This window comes from Mirounga angustirostris, unplaced genomic scaffold (assembly GCF_029215605.1).
Source record: "Mirounga angustirostris isolate CCGP_5_RB_7025 unplaced genomic scaffold, mMirAng1.0.hap1 SCAF_14, whole genome shotgun sequence".
NCBI lineage: Eukaryota > Metazoa > Chordata > Mammalia > Carnivora > Phocidae > Mirounga > Mirounga angustirostris.
In genome coordinates, this window is record NW_026991722.1 from 90658384 (window position 1) to 90679717 (window position 21334).

Genomic DNA, 21334 nt, shown 5'->3' on the forward strand with positions numbered 1-21334 from the left:
TTTAGCTTTATCTCACAAATTCTGACATGCTGTATTTTTATTATCATTCAACTAAAAATATATTCTAATTTGCCTTGTGACTTCTTCCTTGACCTGTGGTTTATTTAGAAATATGTTATTTGATGTTCAAATAGGAATTTTCTTGATACATTATTGTTTTTAATTACTAATTTAATTCCATTGTGGCTAGAAAACACCTATATAACTTCAGTTTTTGAAATGTGTTGACTTGTTTTACAGCCGAATATATGTGGTCTATTTTGGTGAACCTTCCATGTGCACTTTATTTTTTCCCATGTGCACTTTAAAAGAATATTTATACTACAGTTGTTGGATATAGTGTTCTATAAATGTCTTTTAGGACAAGTTGGTTGGTAGTCATCTTCAAATTTTCTGTATCTTTACAGGTTTTTGTTGTTATTGTTGTTTTTTTCATGGTTATTTCATGTTTTATTGGACTGATTACATTTCACCATTTGAGATGTAAAGCTAACATAGGACTAAGAATGTAGAATAGGAAAGGGGGAGATGCCATCCACAAATCTGAGTCAACTAGAAAGGTCCATAAATCTTTGTGTTGGGATCGAAGGAAAAACCTGTTCAGAGCTGAAGGGAGGTCCTTGGTTTCTAACATAAATCTCCTAAAGGCTCTTTCAATACAAGGATCAGTTCGTGGAAAAACTCCGAATTGCACAAAACTCCATTAGGCAGGAGAAATGGACAGGCTAGAAGGACATGGGCGGTGGGTGGCAGCCAGTCTGTAGGTGGGATGGCTGGGCTGGAGGCCATGGCTCAGGCCCAAGACGTATAGGTAGGAGCAGGCAGGAAGAGAAATGTAGAGGCAGAGGTTAGTGTGTTCACTCAAAGCCCTGGCTTTCCAGTCAGTCTCTAGGATGTGGATGCTTTCCTCAGACAAGGTGTGTTTTTTAAAGATTTTCTCTCTTTCTTTATTTATTTGAGAGAGAGATAGCAAGAGAGAGAGCAAGCAGGGGGTGGGGGATGGGGAGAGGGGGAAGCAGGCTCCCCACTGAGCAGGGAGCCCAATGTGGGGCTCAGTCCCAGGACCCCAGGATCATGACCTGAGCTGAAGGCAGATGCTCAACCGACTGAGCCACCCAGGCACCCCCCCCTTACAGGCGGGCTTGTTCTATCAATTACTAGAGAGAAGTATTAAAATTCTCTAGCTATGATTATGGATTTATCTATTTTTCCTGGTAATACTATCGGTTTTACTTCATGTGTTTGGAATCTGTTATTTGGTCCGTGTACAGTTAGGATTGTTATGTTTTCCTCATGAATGGTCCCTTTTTATCATTTTGAAATGAACCTCCTTATTTTTGGTAATATTTCGTTTCTCAAAGTCTACTTTGACTTTTATTAAAATATCCTCACCAGCTTTTTCTGTATTTACAGTTTATGTGGTTTACCTTTCCCATTCTATTTGTCTTCATATTTAATAAAGCTTGCCTCCTATAAACAGCATATAGCTATGTCTTAATTTTTTATCTAGTCTGACAATCTCTACTTTTTTTTTTAAAGATTTATTTGAGAGACAGAGAGTGAGCAAGTGAGCGTGAAGGAGTTGGAAGGGGGAGAGAGAGAGGGAGAGAGAGTCTCCCAGGCAGTCTCCACACCAAGTGTGGAACCCAGCTCGGGGCCTGATCCCACGACACCCAAGATCACAACCCAAGCCAAATCTGAGTTAGATGCTCAACTGACTGCGCCACCCAGGCATTCCTGATAATCTCTGCTTTTGAATTAGAGTGTGTGGTTCATTTATATTTAATGTAGTTGTTGGTGTGGTTGGGCAGAAGCCTACATCTGATTTTTGTTTCTCTCTTTCTCCTTTTCTGCCCTGTTCACTTAGAATTTTTTAGTATTACATTTCATATCCTCCACTGACTTTTTAACTCTATACCTTTTGTATTTTGTATTTTTTAATTTTTATTTTATCTTATTTTTAAACATTTATTTGACAGAGAGGGAAAGAGAGAGAGAAAGTGCACACAAGCAGGGGGAGCGGCAGAGGGAGAGGGAGAAGCAGGCTCCCTGCTGAGGAAGGAGCCCGACATGGGGCTTGATCCCAGGACCCCGGGATCATGACCTGAGCCGAAGGCAGCTGCTTAACCTACTGAGCCACCCAGGCACCCCGTTATTATCTCTTTAAATAATTTATCTGCCCTGGGGTGCCTGGGTGGCTCAATTGGTTAAGTGTCCTACTCTTGATTTTGGCTCAGGTCATGATCTCAGAGTCATATCGGGCTCCATGCTGGACATGGAGCCTGCTTAAGATTGTCTCTGACTCCCTTCATCTGCGCTCCCCCATGCACACGCATGCGCGCGCTTTCTCTCTCTCAAAAACAACTTATCTGCCCTATATCCTCTCTTCTCTCCTTCTTAGACTCTAATTACACTATGTTAAACCAGTGATATTGTCCCAGAGGTCACTGAGGCTTTGTTTAGTTTTTTTCTATTTTTCTTTCCGTTTTTCAGATTGGATACTTTCTATTGATCTTTCAATAGAAAGTCTTCAGTGATCTATATCCTTCAGTTTCTTATTTGTAACTCATCCAGTGATTTTTCTCCTTCAGGTATGGTGCTTTTCAGTTCTAGAATTTTCTTTTTTTTTTTTTCCCCAATTGTGGTAAAACATACATAACATAAAACTTACCATTTTAGTCATTTTTAAGTGTATTGTGTGTTCAGTGGCATAAAGTATCACTATGCATTTCCAGAACTTTTCCATCATCCCAAACAAATTCTGTATCCATTAAATACTAACTTTCCATTTCCATCTATTTCCAGCCCTGGGAACCTCTGAGCTACTTTCTGTCTGTGAATTTGCCTATTCTGGATATCTCATATATGTGGAATTGTGTAATATTGGACCTTTTGTGCCTGGCTTATTTTACTTAGCGTAATGTTTTCAAAGTTTATCCATGTCATAGCATGTATCAGAATTTCATTCCTTTTTATGGCTGAATAATATTTCATTGTATGGATATACACAATTTGTTCATCTGTATGTTGATGGACACTTGTTTCTACCTTTTAGCTACTGTGAGTAATGCTGCTGTGAACATCATCAATGTAAATACATCTGCTTGAGTCTCTGCTTTTAATTCTTTTGGTTGTATACCTAGAAGTGGAATTACTGAATCAAATGCTAATTCTATGTTTGCTTTTTGAGGAGCCACCAAATCATTTGGTTCTTTTTTATAGTTTCTATTTCTCTGCCAGGATTCCGTGTCTGGTAACTAATTTTGTTAATCTTTCACTTAAGTACACAAACTTTAATAACTGTTTTTAAGTGTTTGCTGATTCCAGCATTTGGGTCATTGTTTTTGTTGACAGCTGTTTTTCCTTTAAAGGGTTTTGCATTTTATTCTGTAAGGCAGTGGTTGCTGTTTATTCTGGTGATTCCTGTTGATCCTATCGAGTATGGTTCTATTCTTCCTTTGTGTGGGTTTTGTGTGTGTGTGTGTTTTAAGATTTAATTTTTTTTTTGAGATTATTTATTGAGAGAGAATGAGAGAGAGAGCACAAGTGGGGTGAGAGGCAGAGGGAGCAGCAGACTCCCCGCTGATCAGGGAGTCCCATGCAGGGCTCAATCCCGGGACTCCGAGGTCATGACCCAAGCCAAAGGCAGATGCTTAACCGACTGAGCCACCCAGGTGCCCCTAAGATTTTATTTTTTAAATAATCTCTACACCCAGTGTGGTGCTTGAACTTACAACACTGAGATCAAGAGTTGCACCTTGAGATGGGGTGCATGCTCTACCGGGCACTCCATGTGTGGGTCTTTTTTGATTTTTGTCTTCAGAGTTAGGGCATGGCACTTATTCCTGAGGCTCAGCCTTGCTGAATTCTGGGGTTCTCAGCAAAGTCTCTCCATTCAGACTGGGCCAGAACTCCATCTCCCAGCCCTTTCCAGCCTCTGGTAATCTCCATCCAGCAGCCAGCCCTGAAGAGGCCACTCTGCTAGGCCTCACGGAGCCTGCTTGTACTGCCAACCAGGCTGACACGGGATTTTGGGTGCTGCCCTTGCAGAGTGTGCAAGGTGTATGTGAGCATGTCTCTGAGGCAGGGCGAGGTCTCTACCTGCCCAGGTTCAGGAAGGCCACAGGTGTCCATACATCCTTCCCCTGCAGTCTTGAACTCAGGGGAAGGACTCAGTCTTGAATCCCTGAGTCTCTGCCTCAACTCAGTGAGACTGTCCTGCTCTGCTTGGACTCCGTCCCCCTGCCCTGGGTGTTTAGCACGTGCCCTCAGTGGGCTCACCGTACTTGTTTCTCAACTCTGAGGGTCACAGTCTGTGTTGCCTCTTGTCCAGGGCCTGAAAACAGTTGCCGCATATATTTTGTCCCGTGGTTTTGCCAACTCACAGCCCCTAGTGGCTGTTGACCAGTTGTCCCAGCGCTGCCTTTGCAGGCCTTCCCGTCATCATGCTGAGCAGGGAGGCCTAGGCAGAGGAGACAGAACAGTGGTTCTCAAACCTGTCTCCCTGTCTACCTCACATGGAACACTTGTTTTAAATACTGTTTCCTGGGGCCCACTTCAGACCTGCGCAGTCAGCCCTGAAGACGTGGCCTCTGTTTTTAACCGCTCCCCCCAAGGATTTGGGTAGCAGCAGCCTGGCCGGTCAGCACGGACTAGAAAGGCTTTCACTACTGATCATTGAGCACTCTTGGTAATTCGGTGCGGAACTGAACTGATGAAGAGCCAGGGTCTCGAAGTCAGTCTCATTCTTACTGTGTGAATGCTTGGCTGACACCGGAAAGAACTTGAAGAGTATTGGGTTGTTTGTGGGGTTTTTTGCCCACTGCTGTCTGCTTTCCTTCCCTTTCTCTTTCCTTTCTCCCCATCTCAACATATCCACCTCTTAATAGCCTAAGAGGAAAAACCCAAATATTTGGGACTTCTTATTCTTTTTTGTAGTGATTTTGTTTTATTTTAAGTGCCTTGTTTCCCATTATTATCATTATTATTATTTATCTTTTTAGGGAGACGTTGGAGAAGCAAGTATTTGCTATTTGGTGGCAGAAAATGTTTCAGCATCGAGAAAACCGCTTGGCGGAGAGAATGGTAAGTGGCCGTCCCTGAGGAGGTGCTTGGAACGGGCAGGACCTGCTTCAAGCTTTGCACTCACTGCCGCCTCTGCTCGGGACGTCGCCCAGAGCCCAGACCCACACTGTGGGGCGTCCTGCCTGTGACCAGGACTCAAGATGCAGGGCAGGGCCTGGGGCATCTGTTACCTTTGTCAGTGGAGTTTACATATGGCTTCTGGGCGAGGGCGGCTCCATAATGCCCATTTCTTTTGCCTTGGTCAGTGTTTGTGGCCAGAGATTCTTCCCGGCTTCTGTACCCCCAGCTGCTTGACCCACTCTGTTCTCTTCCCACCATCCTGCCCCAGGCCATCCTTCACTCAGAGCGGCAGCTCCTGCAGAGGTCCTGGTCCACGTGGCACCAGCAGGCAGCAGCACGTTACCGGGAGCGACAGTGGACAGCAGCGGCCTGGGCCCACCGCCGCCACTGCCAGCTCAGGAGGGCTTTCTGCATCTGGAGGGACAGTGCCCGAGGCCTCAGGACAGAGTGAGGGGCTGCTTCTGCCCCAGAAGCTCTTCCCCTCTTGGGCCAGCTTTGACCATAGTGGTAGCACCCTCAGCTCTGAGTGCCCGTCGGAGGGTCGTGTTAGCCTAGACTCTGGTTCTAAGTTCCAGAAATTCTGCCTAATACAGTCTGTAACAAAGCAGGGCTGTAGTGAGAGGATCTCAGGAACTCGACTAGGGACAGACATGCTCCATGGATCTGAGGTCCTACCCATTGGATGCATCCCACTCACTGGGTCCCATTCAGAGGGACCATGGCCAGGGGATAGACTGATGAGCTCGTGTACAGGATTGCTGAGCCCCCGGGACCAGCAGCTGTGGCCCAGGGGCAGGTTGTGGCAGTTTTTGCCACCATGTGGTTGGAGAGAGGGCGGGGCAGGCCGCCCACACGGACACTGCAGACCCGGGCCTGCTTTCATGCCTTTCTGCATCCACTGTGTGCTGTGCGGATCTCCCCCACTCGCAAATTCTGGCCACCTTTAATCTCCTGAGTCGCCAGCACATGAATGTACTTCAGTGTACTTGAGCCCTCTCAGGTTGGCTGCAAGAATTGAATTAGGTGCTCACTTTCCTGAGGGGAGAGCCCAAATCCTTTGGCAGCTCTTCAGAGGAGGTTTTGTTGTTGTTGTTGTTGTTGTTTTTAAGATTTTATTTATTTATTTGAGAGAGTGAGCACACAAGCAGGGGCAGAGGGGGAGGGAGACGCAGACTCCCCAGCTAAGCAGGGAGCCCGACCCAGGGCTGGATTCCGGGACCCCAGGATCATGACCTTGAGCCAAAGGCAGACGCTTAACCGACTGAGCCACCCAGGCGCCCCCAGAAAAGGTCTTGATTCCTCCCTCCCCACCAGATTCAGAGCAGCTAGGCAGGGGCCAGGGACTGTGAGGGGTGCCCGTGGAAAGGGCCCTGGCCGGGTCCAGGCTGCGTGCTGACTCCAACCCTCCCCGCAGGAAGACCGGCCTGGTGCTGGCTGCAGAGTTCCAGGCCGCTCAGCTCCTGCGCCAGGCCTGGGACAGGTGGAAGGAGGTAAGGCTTTGGCACGTGGTTGTGGACAGGTGGGGCTGTGTGTCAGCGTGTCTCCGAGCAGACACGTGGGCCTGGCTTCAGCCCGGTGCCGGCCACCTGCCTCTGAGCCTGGGACACAGGCTGGGCCGAACTCACTGAACGTAAAAGTCCTGGCCTAACCATTCGCAGGCACTCTCCTCTGGGTAAAAATGCTTCAGCATTTACCCTAAGTCAGGCACTTGCCCCATCGGAACCCCACAAAACCCCTGAGAGATACCTATTGCTAGTTGAGGCCTGGGGGTGGGGGGCGAGGACCCCACGGTGGAAGATGAGGCGTGGCTGAGCCCCGCCCGGCCCCGGCCCTCCCTCTGTCCGCAGGGCCTGGCCCTGCGCGCTGCTGAGCGGCGGAAGCTGACGCGCGCCCGCCTGCATCACCGGCGCACCTTGCTGCGCGGGGCGCTGCGCACCTGGGCGGTAGGGGCGGCTGCTGGCCTCGGGCGGGGCTGCGGGGGGTGGATTTTGTGTCCCTCCCTTGTTCTCCTGCCCCTCCCAGAGCGCGTGCCCCGGACAGCGGGTCTCACGGCCACGGGACCAAGCCCCTGTATCCTTGCTCGGCACAGCAAAAACGAGTCTGGGGGCACCAGCCTCCGCCTCGAAGCGGCCGCTTGTGCAGGAGCCCAGTGGCTTGACTTATGAGTGAGGACTTAGCGAGCGTCCCCTCCCTGTTGTCCGGGTGCTCTTCTGGCCGTGGGACTCGGCGCGCTCCGAGGTGAGCGCGGCGGGCGTCCCCGCGCCTGTGAGGCGGGCCCGGGACCGCGGAGGGACGCGGGCCGGGCCGGCCGCCAGTCCTCTCGCTCTCCCGCAGACGTACCAGAGCCGCGTGCGGAGCGTCCTCCAGGAGGTGGCGGCCAGGGAGAGGCAGCACGCGAGGCGGCTGCTTCGGTGAGTCCCCCGCGTCTCCGGGCCCTGCCTGAGGAACGGGGCGCTCCGTCCAGACCCAGGCAGGGCCGGGCGTCCCGACCGGGGCCAGAAGGCGGACGGGCCAGGCTCCTCCTGCTGCTCGCAGCCTGGCTGGGGCTTTTGCACAGCAGGCACTCCGATCATCGGGTCACTGCGTGTCTGGAAGGTGCTGCGTGCAGACTGGGGCCTTGCGGAGGCAGCTGTCACCCAGACATGTGCGCGAGCTCCGCCTTGTCCTGCTCCTCTCCACACTGTGCGGTCTCCTGCACAATTCAGTGTCTCCCGCTCCAGAGCTGCAGGGACTCCCTTGGCCTCAGCGCCCACTCAGGTGCCTCCCGGCTTGGCCCTCCAGGCGTTTCACGGATTCCGGAGGCATCTCTCCCAGCCTTGGAGGTCGCTCGCGCTCTCAGCTCCAGCTCCAGCAGGAGCCCGTCCTCTAGGTCCTGCTAAACCAAGCTCTCACTCTCTCCTTCCTGGCAGGCCTCCCTCATTCCACTCTTTCCCCCGCTCCAGATTTGTTCAGCACATGGTATTCCAGGCTGCCTGTGGGTGGTGGGCCTTGTGGACTTAGCACCTCCACCCTCCTTCGGGGAAGTGCCCATCCAGCTCCTCAGACATTGGGAGTAAGACAGAGTGACGGAACTAACTCAGCAGCAAGCATGGTGCTGGGCCTGCGGTGGCCCTCTGCCACCTCCCCTCTCTCTGCCCTACTGCGGCATGACTTGCCTCTACCGTCACTACCTGGTCACCGCTGTGTGTCACGTACGTGAGCGAGGACGTGGTATTTGGCCTTGTTCACCGTGGTGCCCCCGGTGCTCCCCCAGTGCCTGGCACAGAGCGGGTGTTCACCAGCCGTGTGTTGTCTGTGTCGGCATACACATGGCTCTTGGTGAGACTGATGTTCTCAGGTACGAGAGTCCATCCTCGATTGAGGCCCTAGTGGGCTGAAGAAGCAGGAATGACTCACAGAAACCTCCCCGTCTCTCCGCACTAGTGTCACCCCATCTTCCCGGCCTGTGTTCCCGCAGGTGTGTGCTCCGTCGCTGGAGAGAGAACACCCTGGCCCTTGTGACTGAAGCCCAGCAAACCTCCCGAGCAAGCGCTCACTACCGGCGAACCTTGTGTTCCAAGGTGAGGCATGCGGAGACCAGCTGGTTGCCCAGGAGGGCTTGGGACCTTGCTGCTGCGAGGGGGTGGCCGCAAAGCTAGGCCTGAACGAGGAACCCAGGGCGTGGGCTCACTCACCCTCCTCCGTGCACACATAACAGCCGTGTGAGCTGGTCGGGTTTTATTTATTTTTTTACTGGATTATGCACTAATATCCATCAAAACAAAAACATAGTGAGCAGACTGGTTCTTATCAGAACCAGTATTTGCTACACATGCGGAATTTCCCACTGGGACAAACTAAGTCAGCGTGCCCCTCCGTCTCTTCATCTGTCAGAGGATGCGCACTCCTGCTCGTGCACTCCAGGAACACGAGATTGTTGGTCATCATCCGTGGGAAGTGGCCCCCAAAGGCCGCGTGGTGGCACCTGTCCTATGCGCGGGGTGGGGGGGCATGCCAGCACACGACTGTGGGAGGAAGGGGTGTTACACACCAGGGGAGACTCAGAAATGAAGGGACAGAAGTGGTCCCTGCACCGGGGGCTGTTTTAGAAAAAAGCATCATGCCGGGAGCTCTGAACAGCAGCGGTTCTCCTGCTGGAAGGCCGGGGGAGACTGGTCCTGACAACCCGGAAGCCTCCCGAGGTTGAGGAACCATGACTTCAAATCAAAGCCTAGTCTGTTGTCGGAAAAGCTCCGGGGCCAGCCCGGGAAGGAGGGTCGGGACTCTGCTAGGCCTCAGGGCTCGGAAGGGAAGCCTTTTTTTTGCAGGGAATGGAGTTTGTGCCTCAGGAGCCGGGGAGCAGCAACCCCGGCTGCTTGACTTCTTTTTTTTTTTTAAAGATTTTATTTATTTATTTATTGGAGAGCGAGTGAGAGAGAAACAGCATGAGAGAGGAGAGGGTCAGAGGGAGAAGCAGGCTCCCCGCTGAGCCGGGAGCCCAATGTGGGACTCGATCCCAGGACCCCGGGATCATGACCTGAGCCGAAGGCAGTCGCCCAACCAACTGAGCCACCCAGGCGCCCTGCTTGACTTCTTTTTAAAGTGTTCTGTTGGTGTGATTTCGTGTGTGTCTCAGTTTGAAAGGCTGCAGGCGTGTAACGTATAGCTTCGTTTAACACGTAATAACAGAACAAAAGCCCATGTGATGCCTTGACTTCTTGATGGCGTGGTTGGAAGTTTAACTGCTTCTATAGAACAGTCCATCGCCTGCAGTACTGGGCCTCCTGTGGGGACCGGGGGCTGGGTCCGCGGCCTGGGGTCTGCGCGGCTGGCCGGCGTTTTCCGGAATGTGTATGAGTGCCGTGTCCCCGCTTGGCCTTGTTCCGTGAGGAGCCGCCCGCAGAGCTGGGCGTCCCGGGAAGTCAGGATGTGCTCTTCCTCTGCCCCTCAGGTCCTGGTGCAGTGGCGGGAGGCTGCATCTGTGCAGATATATTACCGACAGCAGGAGGACTGTGCCATCAAGGAGGCCCGGAAGGTGCTGGATAAGGGTAAGCGGACTTCCTGGCAGGCAGGGAGAGGGCTGTGAAGGACCCAGAACTGTCTTGTGTTCCATCTGCTCCACCTCGGTCTTTGTATTCTTCTCACGCGTGTGAGTTTCCTGTGGCTAAATAACAGTGCCGCGAACTGGGAGGTTTCCACCAGCAGAAAATTGTTCTCTCGGCGTTCTGAGGCCACGTCCGAAACCAGGGTGTCGGCAGGGCCATGATTCCTGTGAGGGCTGGAGGGGAGAATCCTTCCTTGCCTTTTCCAGCCCGACAGCCCCGGCAGTCCTTGGTGTTGCTTGGCTTGCAGACCCATCCCTCCAGCCTTGGCCTCTGTGGGCACAGGGCTGTCTTCCCTGCATCTGCGTCTCTCTTAGAAGGCCGCCAGTCCTCCCCCAGGATGGTGTCAGCTGATTGCACTGACCGTCTCGCCGAATACAGTTCTGAGGTTCAGGATGAGGTTCCGGGTTTGGGAGGGGTAACCATTCAACCCAGCACATCACAGCATTCTCTTCCCAGCCAGGTGCCAACCAGTTGATGTCCAAATGTAAGACCGAGGCTTAATATCTGATTCTTACGAAGGAGTCAAGGTTGGGGGGTGTCCGCCCCCTTGTGTAGCGGGCCCTTGTGTGTTCAGGGAGCAGTGGCCTTGGACAGCCTGACTCCCTGCTATACAAACAGCCTGGGGAAGACTGTCCAGACAGGAGCAGAGATGAGATGCAGGGAAACTGAGACTCATGGCCCTGCAGTAGGGACATGAGGGGACAGCCAGTGGTTAGAATAAATGAAAATACAACCGGAAATGAAAACAAACAGGAATGGTTTAAATCGGACCATAGGGAAAACAGATCAAGTTGTTAGTTTGCTTCAGGACAGAAAATGATCAGCTTAGGTTTGGTTCTGACTGTAGTGTTTTATGTGGATAAACACACCATCTCTGCTTTCCTTTAGACAGAACCGTGGGGTCAAACATCCCACACTTACTCCACCCCTAATGGGCTTCTCTGTGTCCTCAAGCTGCCCCTCACCCCAGAAACCAGTGCTATGTTTCCAGGTCACTCCCAAGAGAGAAGCTGAGGGGTTCAGCCCATTCCGTGGCCTGTGTGGACAGAGCTTTGGCATCCTGCACTGCAGAGGCCTTGCCAGTGGGGGGTCAGGTGGCCACAGCGGGTGCTAGAGGTGACAGGCATGGGGTGCAGCCTGGAGCTGCTGCTGTCTGCAGGACCGAGGGGCAGGCAGCCTTCCGTAGAAGGCGGTGGCAGCAGCTGGCGGGCCCTGGGATTGCTGTGTCCGGTACAGGTGGTACAAAGGATTTGCGAGACCAGTGGCAAGACACTGTGTTCTCAGCACATAGCAGATGCACGCTCCGTACCTGTGGAACCCTTTCTGGGCTTAGTTAAGGCCTCGAGTCTCAGGCACGCCTTGGCAGCCCAGGGGAGGGGGTGGGTGCTGGAGGAGGACGAGCTCAGGGCGACGTGTCGTAAGACACATTCAACAGAGAGCCTACAGGCAGGGTCAGATGCTGGCTGTGCGGCCCCAGCAAGGCCTCTCTGAACCTCAGTTTCTCCATCTGTAAAATGGGAATAATAGTACCTGCCAAGGGTTGTTGTAAGGATCCAGTGAGAGGTACCCACTTGAAGCAGTATCCAGGAAGCATCAGCACTTGGTCCTAAGGCTTCGCCTCCTGGCGTGCAAACCTGCCCTCCCTGCCCCCTCCAGCAGGTCCCGGAGGACACCCCATCTTGGCATCAGTGCCCTGGTACCAACCCTCTTGTTGTCTCTAAAAGAAACTTGTCTCAGGGCTTAAGAAAAGGGAAAAACCTAAAAGGAAAACAGCAGAAAGTGCTTGCTCTCCCTCAAGAGAGAATCTGGTGACACAGAAACAAAACGCATGCCGTAGCCTCTGCCTGCCTGCAGAGCTCAGGATATCCGACACGGCCCAGCAGACAGCGTGCCTCCTCCCAGGCCTGGCTGGAGCTGCTTGGACTCCCTGAGCCTTGGTTTCCTCCCTGGCCACATAGGGCCATGGCCCCCCACTCCCTCGGACAGAGGGTCTCCTCCTCTGCGTGTCCGGCAGCATCCTGCGGGCCGCTCCGCGGGGGCGCTGCAGACACGTGGCCACCGTGGACAGCCTGGTGCTTCTGGTCCACCCTTGGGGGCACAGCAGCCCAGGTTCCGGCCCCCGGGGTGCTCGCAGCCACTGAAGGTGGCCAGAGCTGATGTCACAGAGTGGCCACCGTCCCCACGTGGCTGTTTCACCGAGTGTGGGCTGACAGCCCAGCTCTACCCCCACATGACCTTTTCAGCTCTCCGAACCTTGACCATTGCAGACTGATTCGGAGAAACCCTCCCATAAGAGCGACCTCTGACTTGGATCTGCCTTAGGCTGTCTCAGGACGTGGTTTCGGCGCTGGCGGGACCGAGGCCAGAGGGCGGCCCAGCAGAGAGCCCAGCTCAGGAGGGCGGCTGCGCATCACGGCCGGTGGCGGCTGCGGCAGGCCGTGGCCCGGTGGAAGGCGCACCATCTGGGCTGTGTCAGGAAGCGGGTGAGGCAGGCGGCGCGGCTCCCAGGCAGGAGACCACCACCTGGGGAAGAGGAGGGCTCTCTTGCAAAACCCACGACCGCCAGGATGCTGCGTGGCTGGGGTCCTGCGGGCACAAGGCTGCAGGGGCCTTTCTGGGAAGGCTGAGGGAAGCCAGCCTCTGCGTCGGGTCTCCTCCAGGCAAAAGATGGCCGAGTAGAGAAACCTGGCTCATCCTGAAGCATGGGGGGTCAGAGCTGGGGGGCCTCCAGAGTCACCTCGATGCTCGTACAGGAGGCCCTGGCTTCGTCCAAGACTCCTCGTGGGGATGGGAGGACGGTTCTCTTGGGCCCGGAGCCTCTCACGCCGAGGCTGCACCCAGGTGATTGGCACACGGGGCCCTGACTGCTTTTAGCTGCTCTCTCCCCAGCTCCTGCAAAGGCGGGGTGCCCAGCTCCTGGCCCAGACCCGCAGCCGGGCCTGCTTCCGCCAGTGGAAACAACAGGTGGGAGCCAGCGAGAAGCCCCTTCCCCTCCCACTGCTTCCTGAACCGACATTTAACTTTTTTATTTTTTTTATTTATGTAATCTCTACACGCAACATGGGGCCCAAACTCACAGCCCCAAGATCAAGAGTCTTATGCTCCACTGACTGAGCCACCAGGTGCCCCCACATTTAAAATGTTTAATTCCACCCTCGTCCCAGGGCTCCCCCAACCCCCCGGTCATTTCCCAGCACTGCCCAGTTTCTTCCACCTGTGACCTGTACAAGCCCAAGGCACTTCAGGGCCCTGTTTCTACAGTGTCACATTAAAATATACTTTAGGGTAATATCCAAAAATTATTATGAACGCATTTTAAGTCTTCGCCCAGGACGTGATAAAACACCAGGCCGGATTGCATCATGCCCAGCACGCTGCCCCCGCTGGCTCCCATCCCCGGGGCTCTGCCTCTGTTCTTCCCAGAGGCACACTCCTTGGTCCACCGCCTCAGGACCAGGCAGCGCTGGGCCCTTCCCAGTGGAGAGAGGGCAGCACCTTGCTAGAAAAGGGTCTCAGAGTGACCAGGACCCCGTGGTCAGAGCGGCCTCCCTGAGGGCAAAACTTCCATGATCTTCTCTCTCCGGCCCATAGCTGGCGAACAGGAGGCGCGAGCAGCAGGGCACAGCCCGGGCCCTGTGGTTCTGGTCCTTCTCACTACAGGCAAAGGTAACGGGGGCTCCCCCCCTGCTCTCCCTGCCTCTCCCAGGAGAGGACCTCGCTTCGGTGGACGGCAGGCTGGGTCGTGGGGACAGCCCTGGGCGGGGGGGAGGCTTAAGCAGGGAGAACTGGGCCTCATCTCCTCCTCACCCTGGAGGTGTGGGCCGCATGGCTGGGCTTTGTGCTGGAAAGGAGGAGAAAGAAGGCGCGTCAGGAGCGGGCCGTACAGGCCTACCACCGGCAGCTTCTCCAGGAGGGCGCCACACACCTCCTGCGGTTCGCAGCCGGCATGAAGGCCTTCCGGCAGCAGCTGCATGCCCAGCAGCAGGTGCAGGTGAGGGGTCCCCCACCCCTTCTCGCGGGGAGTGGGTAGGTCACGGCAGGACCTGACCAGAGGCCTGTTGCAGGCAGCTCACAGTCTCCACCGTGCGGTCCATCACTGTGCCATGCTCTGGAAACAGAAGGTTCTGGGCCAGGGCAGGGAGCCTCGGCCCCTCACGTGCACCATGCCCAGCAGGAGAGTGACATTTGACAGACCCCTTTCCACCTGTGTCGCGGCTGGGGCTGGGGATGCCGCCCTGGAGACCAAGAAGCCACGAGATCCTCATGGGCCCCGAGGAGCTCTGGGCAGCCTGTCTCTGGCTGCTGGGGACCCCCACCTCCTAGAGCTGTGAGTAGCCCATCCCTCGCTTCTTCTCCTTGCTTCTTGCTTGGAGCAAAAACTTGGACTACACAAGGAGGGAGGGTCACAGCTGAGCGGCGTGGACCCCTTTCTCCAGCAGGACCCTGACTCTCCCATTCCATCAAGCCCAACCGAAGGGACCTCAGCCTCTCTTCCTGCAGCACGTGGGGGAGAGAACATGTAGTTTTAAAAAAAGGAATCGGCTGTAGGGCAGCCCCACCCTCATGCCCCCAGACCTGCCAGTCTCCCTGCTTCTCCCCTTCCAGCCAGGAAATGGGCTTCCTCTAGGAGGCCCCGCTGTTTGTGACCTGGCTCGTCCCCGCAGAGCCGGCTGATGCAGCTGTCGGCTCCCAGAGTGACCAGCACTGCCTGAGCCTGGCGGAGAGGTCACCACTGGGGTGGGGGACTGGCCTGGGCCTCAGTCCGCTCCGCTTCCCTTGCTGCCGGACCCCGACAGGGCCTGACCCCGACGAGCCCGCTCCCCCTCTGATGTGGGGGGAGCATCCGTGTCACTGGGTGGCTGCAGAGGTCAGATGAAATGCGGCGGGCGAGGCATCCCCATGGCATCGGGCTCACTTCATTGGAATTACGGGAAGTACTCTGTGGCCCAGGCCCACTCCAGCTCACCTGCTGACCTTGGGCCAGGGCCTTTCCTTCTCTGGCCCCCCGTTTCCCTGTAAGATTGGAGGGGGTCAGACTGGATGCCCCAGGCGGCCGAGAGGAACAGGCCTGTGTTTCTTCCCAGCAATGCTGCCCGCTTGGCAAGAAAGCAGCCTCGACGCCCACATTTCCTGCTGGAGCCGGTGCCGAGCCAGAGGCCCCTGGGGTGTGGCACCCTCGGGGGGAAAGGGTATGCTGTGTGGTCCTAGGGTGGGTGGCCTCCTTTCCTTCCTGCTCCTCAGGCGGGTGCCGTGGCCTGACCAGCTCCTGCTGTCCCTCTGCTTAGGCCTGAGGCACCGAGGGCGTGCGACCCAGGTGTGGCCCAGCCCGCAGGCCCTGCCCTGACGAGGCCTTGCCTGCCAGTGGCCTGGACAGCACTGGTCCCAAGCAGCCCCCTGCCCCAGCCCGGGGCCCTGCCGGGTCACCCTGGCCTGAGGCTGCCCCCCACGTTGAGTACAGGCCCAGAGCTGCTGCCCCCTTCGTCCTTCATGCCATGTGGGGTGCAAGCACCTGCCAGGGTAAGTCCTCCTGGTCACCTGGGGTCACATTCTTCGGTCTGGCCTTCGGTGCTGTTCCTCACGCACTCGGTGCTGTAACCACAGCGGTACTCGCTGCTTCCAGAGCACTGCCGGCTCGGGAAGGTGCAGGGAGGCCGCTCATGCCTTCACCAAGTGTAGGCGCCCCTGTTCTCGGGACACAGTAGGGAGAGGCTGCTGAGGCCCCGGCTTGTGAAGCTTATGTCCCAGAGGTGGAGACGGAAGAAGAGCCCCGGACATAGATGAAGACACTGCAGATCATGGAGGGTCCTGCAGGCCCAGGGGAAGCATCTGGATTTTAAGTAGAAAGTGGTGGGGGCCGGTTGGCAGCTGTGATCCCATGGGCCAGCAGAAGGTGCTGGGAGCCAGGATTAGGTGTGGCTGGGCTGTGGGCAGAGCCCCCCGTGGGAGGCAGACTAGGCAGGACCTGCGCCGATGGGTTTGATAAGGGTGAGGAAGGAATCCAGGATGGCTCTTGGGTTTCTGGCTTGAATAACTCCAGGAATAATGAGTTCTACTGAAAAGGTAAAACGGGGGGTGGGGGGAGAGGCCTGTCTGGGGTAAAGCCTGAAGAGTCTGTCTTGAACCTGTCCAATTTGGGATAAAGATTCTGAGTGTGGCCTTCGGGGAGGAGGTCAGGGCTGGAGAGCAAAACTGAGAGTCTGAAATGTAGTTGTTGAAGGTAAACCCCTGGGAACCGAAGAGAATGGCTCCTGGGAGGAAGGGGGCAGTGGCTCCCCGGGGCATGTGACAGCAAGATGGAGTCTGGGCACAGATGGCAAGGGGGTGCAAGAAGGCACGAGTGCTCAGTAATAGAGGAAACAGCGGCAGGGTTGGGCCCCCCCCCCCAAGAGTTGATGTCCACAGAGAGCTGGTCAATGGTTACCAGGGGGCATGGTCACCAGAAGGGAATGGAGGGTTGTAGATGTGTGGTCTGCCCAGGACAGTTGCCCTGGACCACTTTTCCTTGCTGAAGTGCAGGGGCCCAGCTCAGAGCGGGCCGGTGCCGAGCCAGGCCCTGGGGCAGGGATGGGACTGGACTGCACGGGTGTGGGGTGTTCTTGGGCTGCCTACAGGACTTTCTCATGTCAGGTCTGAAGAAAGGGGCAGGGCCAGGCCCGGACTGGGTGAGCTGGTCGGTGGGCAGCCTGGGTGCCTCTCCCCCAGCCTTCCTCCCTGCTTCTGTGCTCATCCATCCTTCCTTCACAGGCGTCTGCACAGCCCACCATCCCTGGGCTCACAGCCCAGGCCTCGCCATCCCCAGCCAGTGTCCCTCACTCTGGCCTGCTGCTTCCTGGGGACTTCACAGGCACCGGCGGGCCTGGCTCTGCAAGCGCAGGTGCGCAGCTGAAGCCTGTCAGCACCAAGGGTGCCCGGGCCGCTCCCGATGCCTGGGATCCCTCCATTCAGCCTTGGCCTAGCCAGGACCGCGGTCGAGATCCAGCTTGTTCTGTCACCAAGGGCCCCACGGACCTGGAGGCTGAGCTGGAGGGCATCCAGCAGCAACTGCAGGACTATCAGACCATGAAGCAGAACCTCTCGTAAGACCCAGAAAAACCCCAGCTATTTCTCTGGAGCGGGCTGCCGGGGGCCTTGGGGCGGGGTGGGGAGGGGGTGTCCTGAGGCCCACCCACGGTGCCTGCGGAGCTGGGTGGTGGAGGCAGGCCTGCAGCGGAACAGAATCGCCCTCTCCCCCACTGCAAAGTAGATGCGCTACTTCCCCACCTGGAGGCGCAGCCAAGGGCCCAGCCAGGTTGGCAGCAGCTGTCTCCCTCGGGCAGGTCCTGCCAGCGGCAAGCAAGAAGCCTGCGCCGGTGGCTGGAGCTGAGCCACGAGGAGCCCAGGCCGGAGGACCAGGAAGCAGAGCGGCAGGTGCAGGAAGAACTACAGGAGGTGAGGCCCCAGGCAGACCTCGAAGGGCTTCCCACCCTGGCCCTCCCGGCCCTGGGGCTCCACTCAGCCTCCCCTCCCCATCCCCCAGGTGGAGCGGCAGATCCAGCGGCTGGCCTCTGAGCTCCAGGCCCAACGCCAGCCCGTCAGCGCCTGCATCGCGCGCGTCCAGGCCCTGCGGCGGGCTCTGTGCTAGTCACTGGCCCGGGGAGGCCTCAGCCCACCTCCAGGAACAGCACGCAAAGCTGCAATGAGTTTTATTTTTTATTTCAAAATGTTGCAATTAAATGAGTTACTGGTCAGAAGTCTCCCACTTTTCATACAAAAATACTGTGCTACTGATACAGTTGAAAGAGTTCAAATGGCTTCTCCTGCAGGAGAAATTCACAGCGTCCCCGGGAAACCTGAACCCTGGCCCCCACCATCCGCGGCTCCCTAAGGACCGTGTACCTGTTACCTGGGGAAAGGTGTTGTAGGCACTGATCCGCCCCCCTCCCAATACACCAAGGCTCCTTCCTCTGCCTCCAACACAAACCCCTCAATCAATAGCAGCAACTTACCATGTTTCTGTGGGTCTGGATATGGGGGGGGGTGGAACGAGCTCTCCCCTGGCCCTCCCTGGCCGCCACTACCCGCCTGTCCATTCACTCTGGACACCATTGTGGGGGGGGGGTTCAATAATTGGTCTTGCCTACTGGAAAGAGGACTCGCCAGCTCTGGAAGTTCACTCACTGGGGCCGGTCAAACGCCATGCCATCAGTCCCCCTCGTGTGATGCTGGCGGAGTCAAGGAGGAGGTGTTCAGCCACAAGTGCAAGGAGACGGCTTTTCCCAAACAAGCAGGGTGGGGTGAATTGGGAACAGGAAGCCATTGTGTTAAAGGCCACATGGCGCTGCTCTGGGGGCAGCACAGCCCAGTCAGTGCAGGGGAGGCAGAGGGGAGGCTGAAAAGCAATGATGAGAGCAGCAAGAACGTATATAACCAGTTCTGTCTTACAACAGAAATCAAGACCAACTGAACACCCACCCAGCCAGGAGATGTAGGGTCTCCAGTTTATACAGTAGGTTAAAAAAATCTCCAAAAGGGAATTTGAGATCATCTTGGCCTGCAACTGTTCTTTCTCTTGAGGGTGGGAAGAGGGACAACGTAGGTCCAGGGCCGACAGGGGCTCTGACCTCACCCACACCTCAGAACGGCAGGAACTAGTCAGCCAGGTCCCGCATGGCCGGGCCCCGTAGCCCTGAGACTGTCCCCGCCCCAGGCAGCCGTGGAGGCTCCCCGTAAAAGACCCTCCCGTTTCTCTTTAGAAAGCTCCCTCAGGAGCTTTCCTCAGCCGCCAGGAAGGATGCTCTAGAGGGAGCCCAGAGCCTCTCCGAACCGGATCTTCTGTCCCGCTTTCAGCTTGAAGTTGAAGTCCTTGGGGGCCTCAAAGATGAGCACGATGGTGGAGCCCAGGTTGAACTCGCCCAGGTGCTCGCCCTTGCGCATGGGGATGCCCTCCTTGTTGGCGTGTGTCACGAAGCTGAAGTCATTGTAGGAGCCCTTGCTGTAACGCGGGCTGTTCGTGTGCAGGTCCTGCAGGAGGCCCGGGGCAGAGCGTGTGGCGTCTGCTCCTGGACCCAGAACGCCTCTCTGCTGCCTGTCCCCCCGTCCCCAACCCAGCCTGGAAAGGGAGCTGGGGACAGCGACTCGGCCCATAAGCCTAACCAAACGGTCCCCAATAGCAGCTGTGAACCGGGACCCGGGGGGGCGGGGGGGGGAAGACATAGAGGAATCAGACCCCACTCTTCTCCAGCACCCCGAGCAGGCGAGGGGCAGCCACAAGCTGACACAAGGAAAGGCAGCCCCGCCCCCCACTTCTCGGGGAAGCGGGGGGCACTAGGTACCCCCTCAGACACTCGGCTTCCAATCAGCATGGTCCACCCTGAGCTCCATACTCCCCTTGGGTTCCCAGCAGAAGCAAAGTGCAGGCTGGGAGGTGAACCCCCTCCCTGTCCAGCCATCTCCAGATGAGCAAGCACATCTGGGGCCGGAGCTGGCAGAGCAGGAGCCCAGGGCCCAGCCCCTCCTCGGGACAGCTGCTCCACAGGGCCAGGCCGGGGACATGCCCTTCTAGACTTACGGTCCCAACGGACCTGGCTCCACGGGAGAAGGGGTTGGGGGGACCCCAAGTGGCCCAGCCCTTGGGCCTGGCTCTGCTTACCCGGTCAAAGTAGATGCGTATGGAGCCCACGTTGGTGGCCCCCACAGCCGTCAGTGAGAAGAAGCCATGTTTCCAGTCCCCAGTGAGGACCACCCGCTCGTTGTGGCAGAAGAGCTCTTTGATCCAGCGGGCCATGCCGGGGTTCACGGACATCAGGGAGCCTGCGGGGGCAGGGACACTGCCATTCCACACCTGGCAAGAAGACCAGCCTCCCAGAGCCCCACGTCCACCCATCTCCTTCCAAATGCTGAGTGGGCTAGGCCCCAGGCTGCCCCCTGCCGCCCCCACCCAGCCAGACTAAAGCAGTCACCTCCCAGTCTCAGCACCCCAAGTGTGGAGCCTCGGTCCCTCGACACCAAAAAAGGCGTGAGGCTCTGGGCCAACCTGGGAAATGGCGCCGATGGGAAACAGTCCAGTCAGTGGGGGAGTGGAAGCAGTGGTAGTCCCCGGGGGCCAGGTAGATGACACAGTGGTAGAGCTCGTTCCCTTCTCGAGTGACCAGCTGGTTCCTGAAGGAGCCGCAGGGGGCGGCTGCGGGAGACAGACACGAGGGCCCGGCTCTCAGACAAGCACCTGAGTCCTCAGGGAGGCCCCAAAGCTCCACGCAGCAATTGCTGGCCCTTCCCTCCCGACGCATTCCCGTCCTCCTGGGTGAGGACCAGCCCAGCCACGCAAGGCTGCCACCAGGCAATGACCCACCTGGCGGGAAGGGCAGGTCATCCGTGGAAGTGCGCGGACCCAGGAACGACTCCAGCGAGTAGGTGACCCCCTTCACCTGCTCCACCTCACAGTTCTTCACCTGCCCAAAGTTCAGGATCTTCCCGTCTGACGGGCTGATCTGGAAGGGCCGAGAAAGTCTTGCTACTAGGGAGGCAGGCTCTCTGCCTCCCCGGGGGCCCAGCCTGGGAGGAGAACCCACGGGCAGCCACGGGCCACCTGCAGAGACGGCAGGGCCTGGATGTCGAAGGCAGGGGCAAGAATCCCATCTCTGGGGGGGGCGGGGGGAGGCGTGGGGGGCGGGGCGGGGCCGGGCCTCACCACGCTGTGCAAGCCACAGACGGGCCGGGCCTGCGGCTTCAGCTTGCGCCGGAAGAACTCGCTGAGGTTGCGGTAGTGGTGCAGGTCCTCCACGGCGGCCTCCTTCATGTTCACGCCGAACGTCCAGATGTACAGGCTGTAGACCGGCCGGCGCAGCCAGTGCGGCAGCTCCACCTGGTTGAGGCGGCCCCAGGCCCGCGACAGCAGGCGCGTGGGCACCGACTTGTACAGGGCCACCTGCGGGCCACAGACAGGCAGATGCGCGACGGCCCCGCGTGCCCCCCAGCGCCCCCCCACCCCCGGCCCCAGAGACCGGGGCACCCCGCCACGGCTTTGTGATGTGGTTGCTGCCCACCAGGAACCAGACTGAGCTTCCCAAACACTCTCACAAACCGAGTACTGGCCGAGACCGACACAGTGACTTCAACTCAGGGGCGTC

General features: G+C 56.8%; 2 protein-coding genes across 30 annotated transcripts in view; one reads left to right on the forward strand and one right to left on the reverse strand.

Moving 5' to 3' along the window:
- The window catches only part of SFI1 (SFI1 centrin binding protein), a 99462-nt gene extending 81578 nt beyond the window's left edge, over positions 1-17884 (forward strand). For 12 of the 23 annotated variants that reach the window (XM_064578712.1, XM_064578711.1, XM_064578710.1 and 9 more), the window contains 16 exons: positions 5004-5085; positions 5414-5592; positions 6560-6635; positions 6993-7088; positions 7480-7556; positions 8603-8705; positions 10076-10172; positions 12552-12712; positions 13119-13193; positions 13821-14220; positions 14298-14556; positions 15314-15418; positions 15515-15746; positions 16974-17305; positions 17546-17657; positions 17746-17884. In XM_064578712.1, coding sequence (XP_064434782.1) covers positions 5004-5085; positions 5414-5592; positions 6560-6635; positions 6993-7088; positions 7480-7556; positions 8603-8705; positions 10076-10172; positions 12552-12712; positions 13119-13193; positions 13821-14220; positions 14298-14556; positions 15314-15418; positions 15515-15746; positions 16974-17305; positions 17546-17657; positions 17746-17850 — 2491 coding nt within the window. In that variant the 3' untranslated portion in view covers positions 17851-17884. Of the gene's footprint in view, positions 1-5003; positions 5086-5413; positions 5593-6559; positions 6636-6992; positions 7089-7479; positions 7557-8602; positions 8706-10075; positions 10173-12551; positions 12713-13118; positions 13194-13820; positions 14221-14293; positions 14557-15213; positions 15419-15514; positions 15747-16973; positions 17306-17472; positions 17658-17745 lie in introns of those variants that run through there. The other 11 variants (XM_045887262.3, XM_045887265.3, XM_064578722.1 and 8 more) reach the window with 10 other exon arrangements.
- A 21-nt stretch (positions 17885-17905) lies between these two features.
- Positions 17906-21334, reverse strand: part of PISD (phosphatidylserine decarboxylase) — a 51274-nt gene continuing 47845 nt past the window's right edge. For 6 of the 7 annotated variants that reach the window (XM_045887266.2, XM_054510440.2, XM_064578741.1 and 3 more), the window contains 5 exons: positions 20896-21132; positions 20557-20695; positions 20242-20388; positions 19858-20018; positions 17906-19229 (listed from right to left, as the gene is read on the reverse strand). In XM_045887266.2, coding sequence (XP_045743222.1) covers positions 19005-19229; positions 19858-20018; positions 20242-20388; positions 20557-20695; positions 20896-21132 — 909 coding nt within the window. In that variant the 3' untranslated portion in view covers positions 17906-19004. The remainder of the gene's footprint in view (positions 19230-19857; positions 20019-20241; positions 20389-20556; positions 20696-20895; positions 21133-21334) is intronic. The other variant, XM_064578740.1, reaches the window with a different exon arrangement.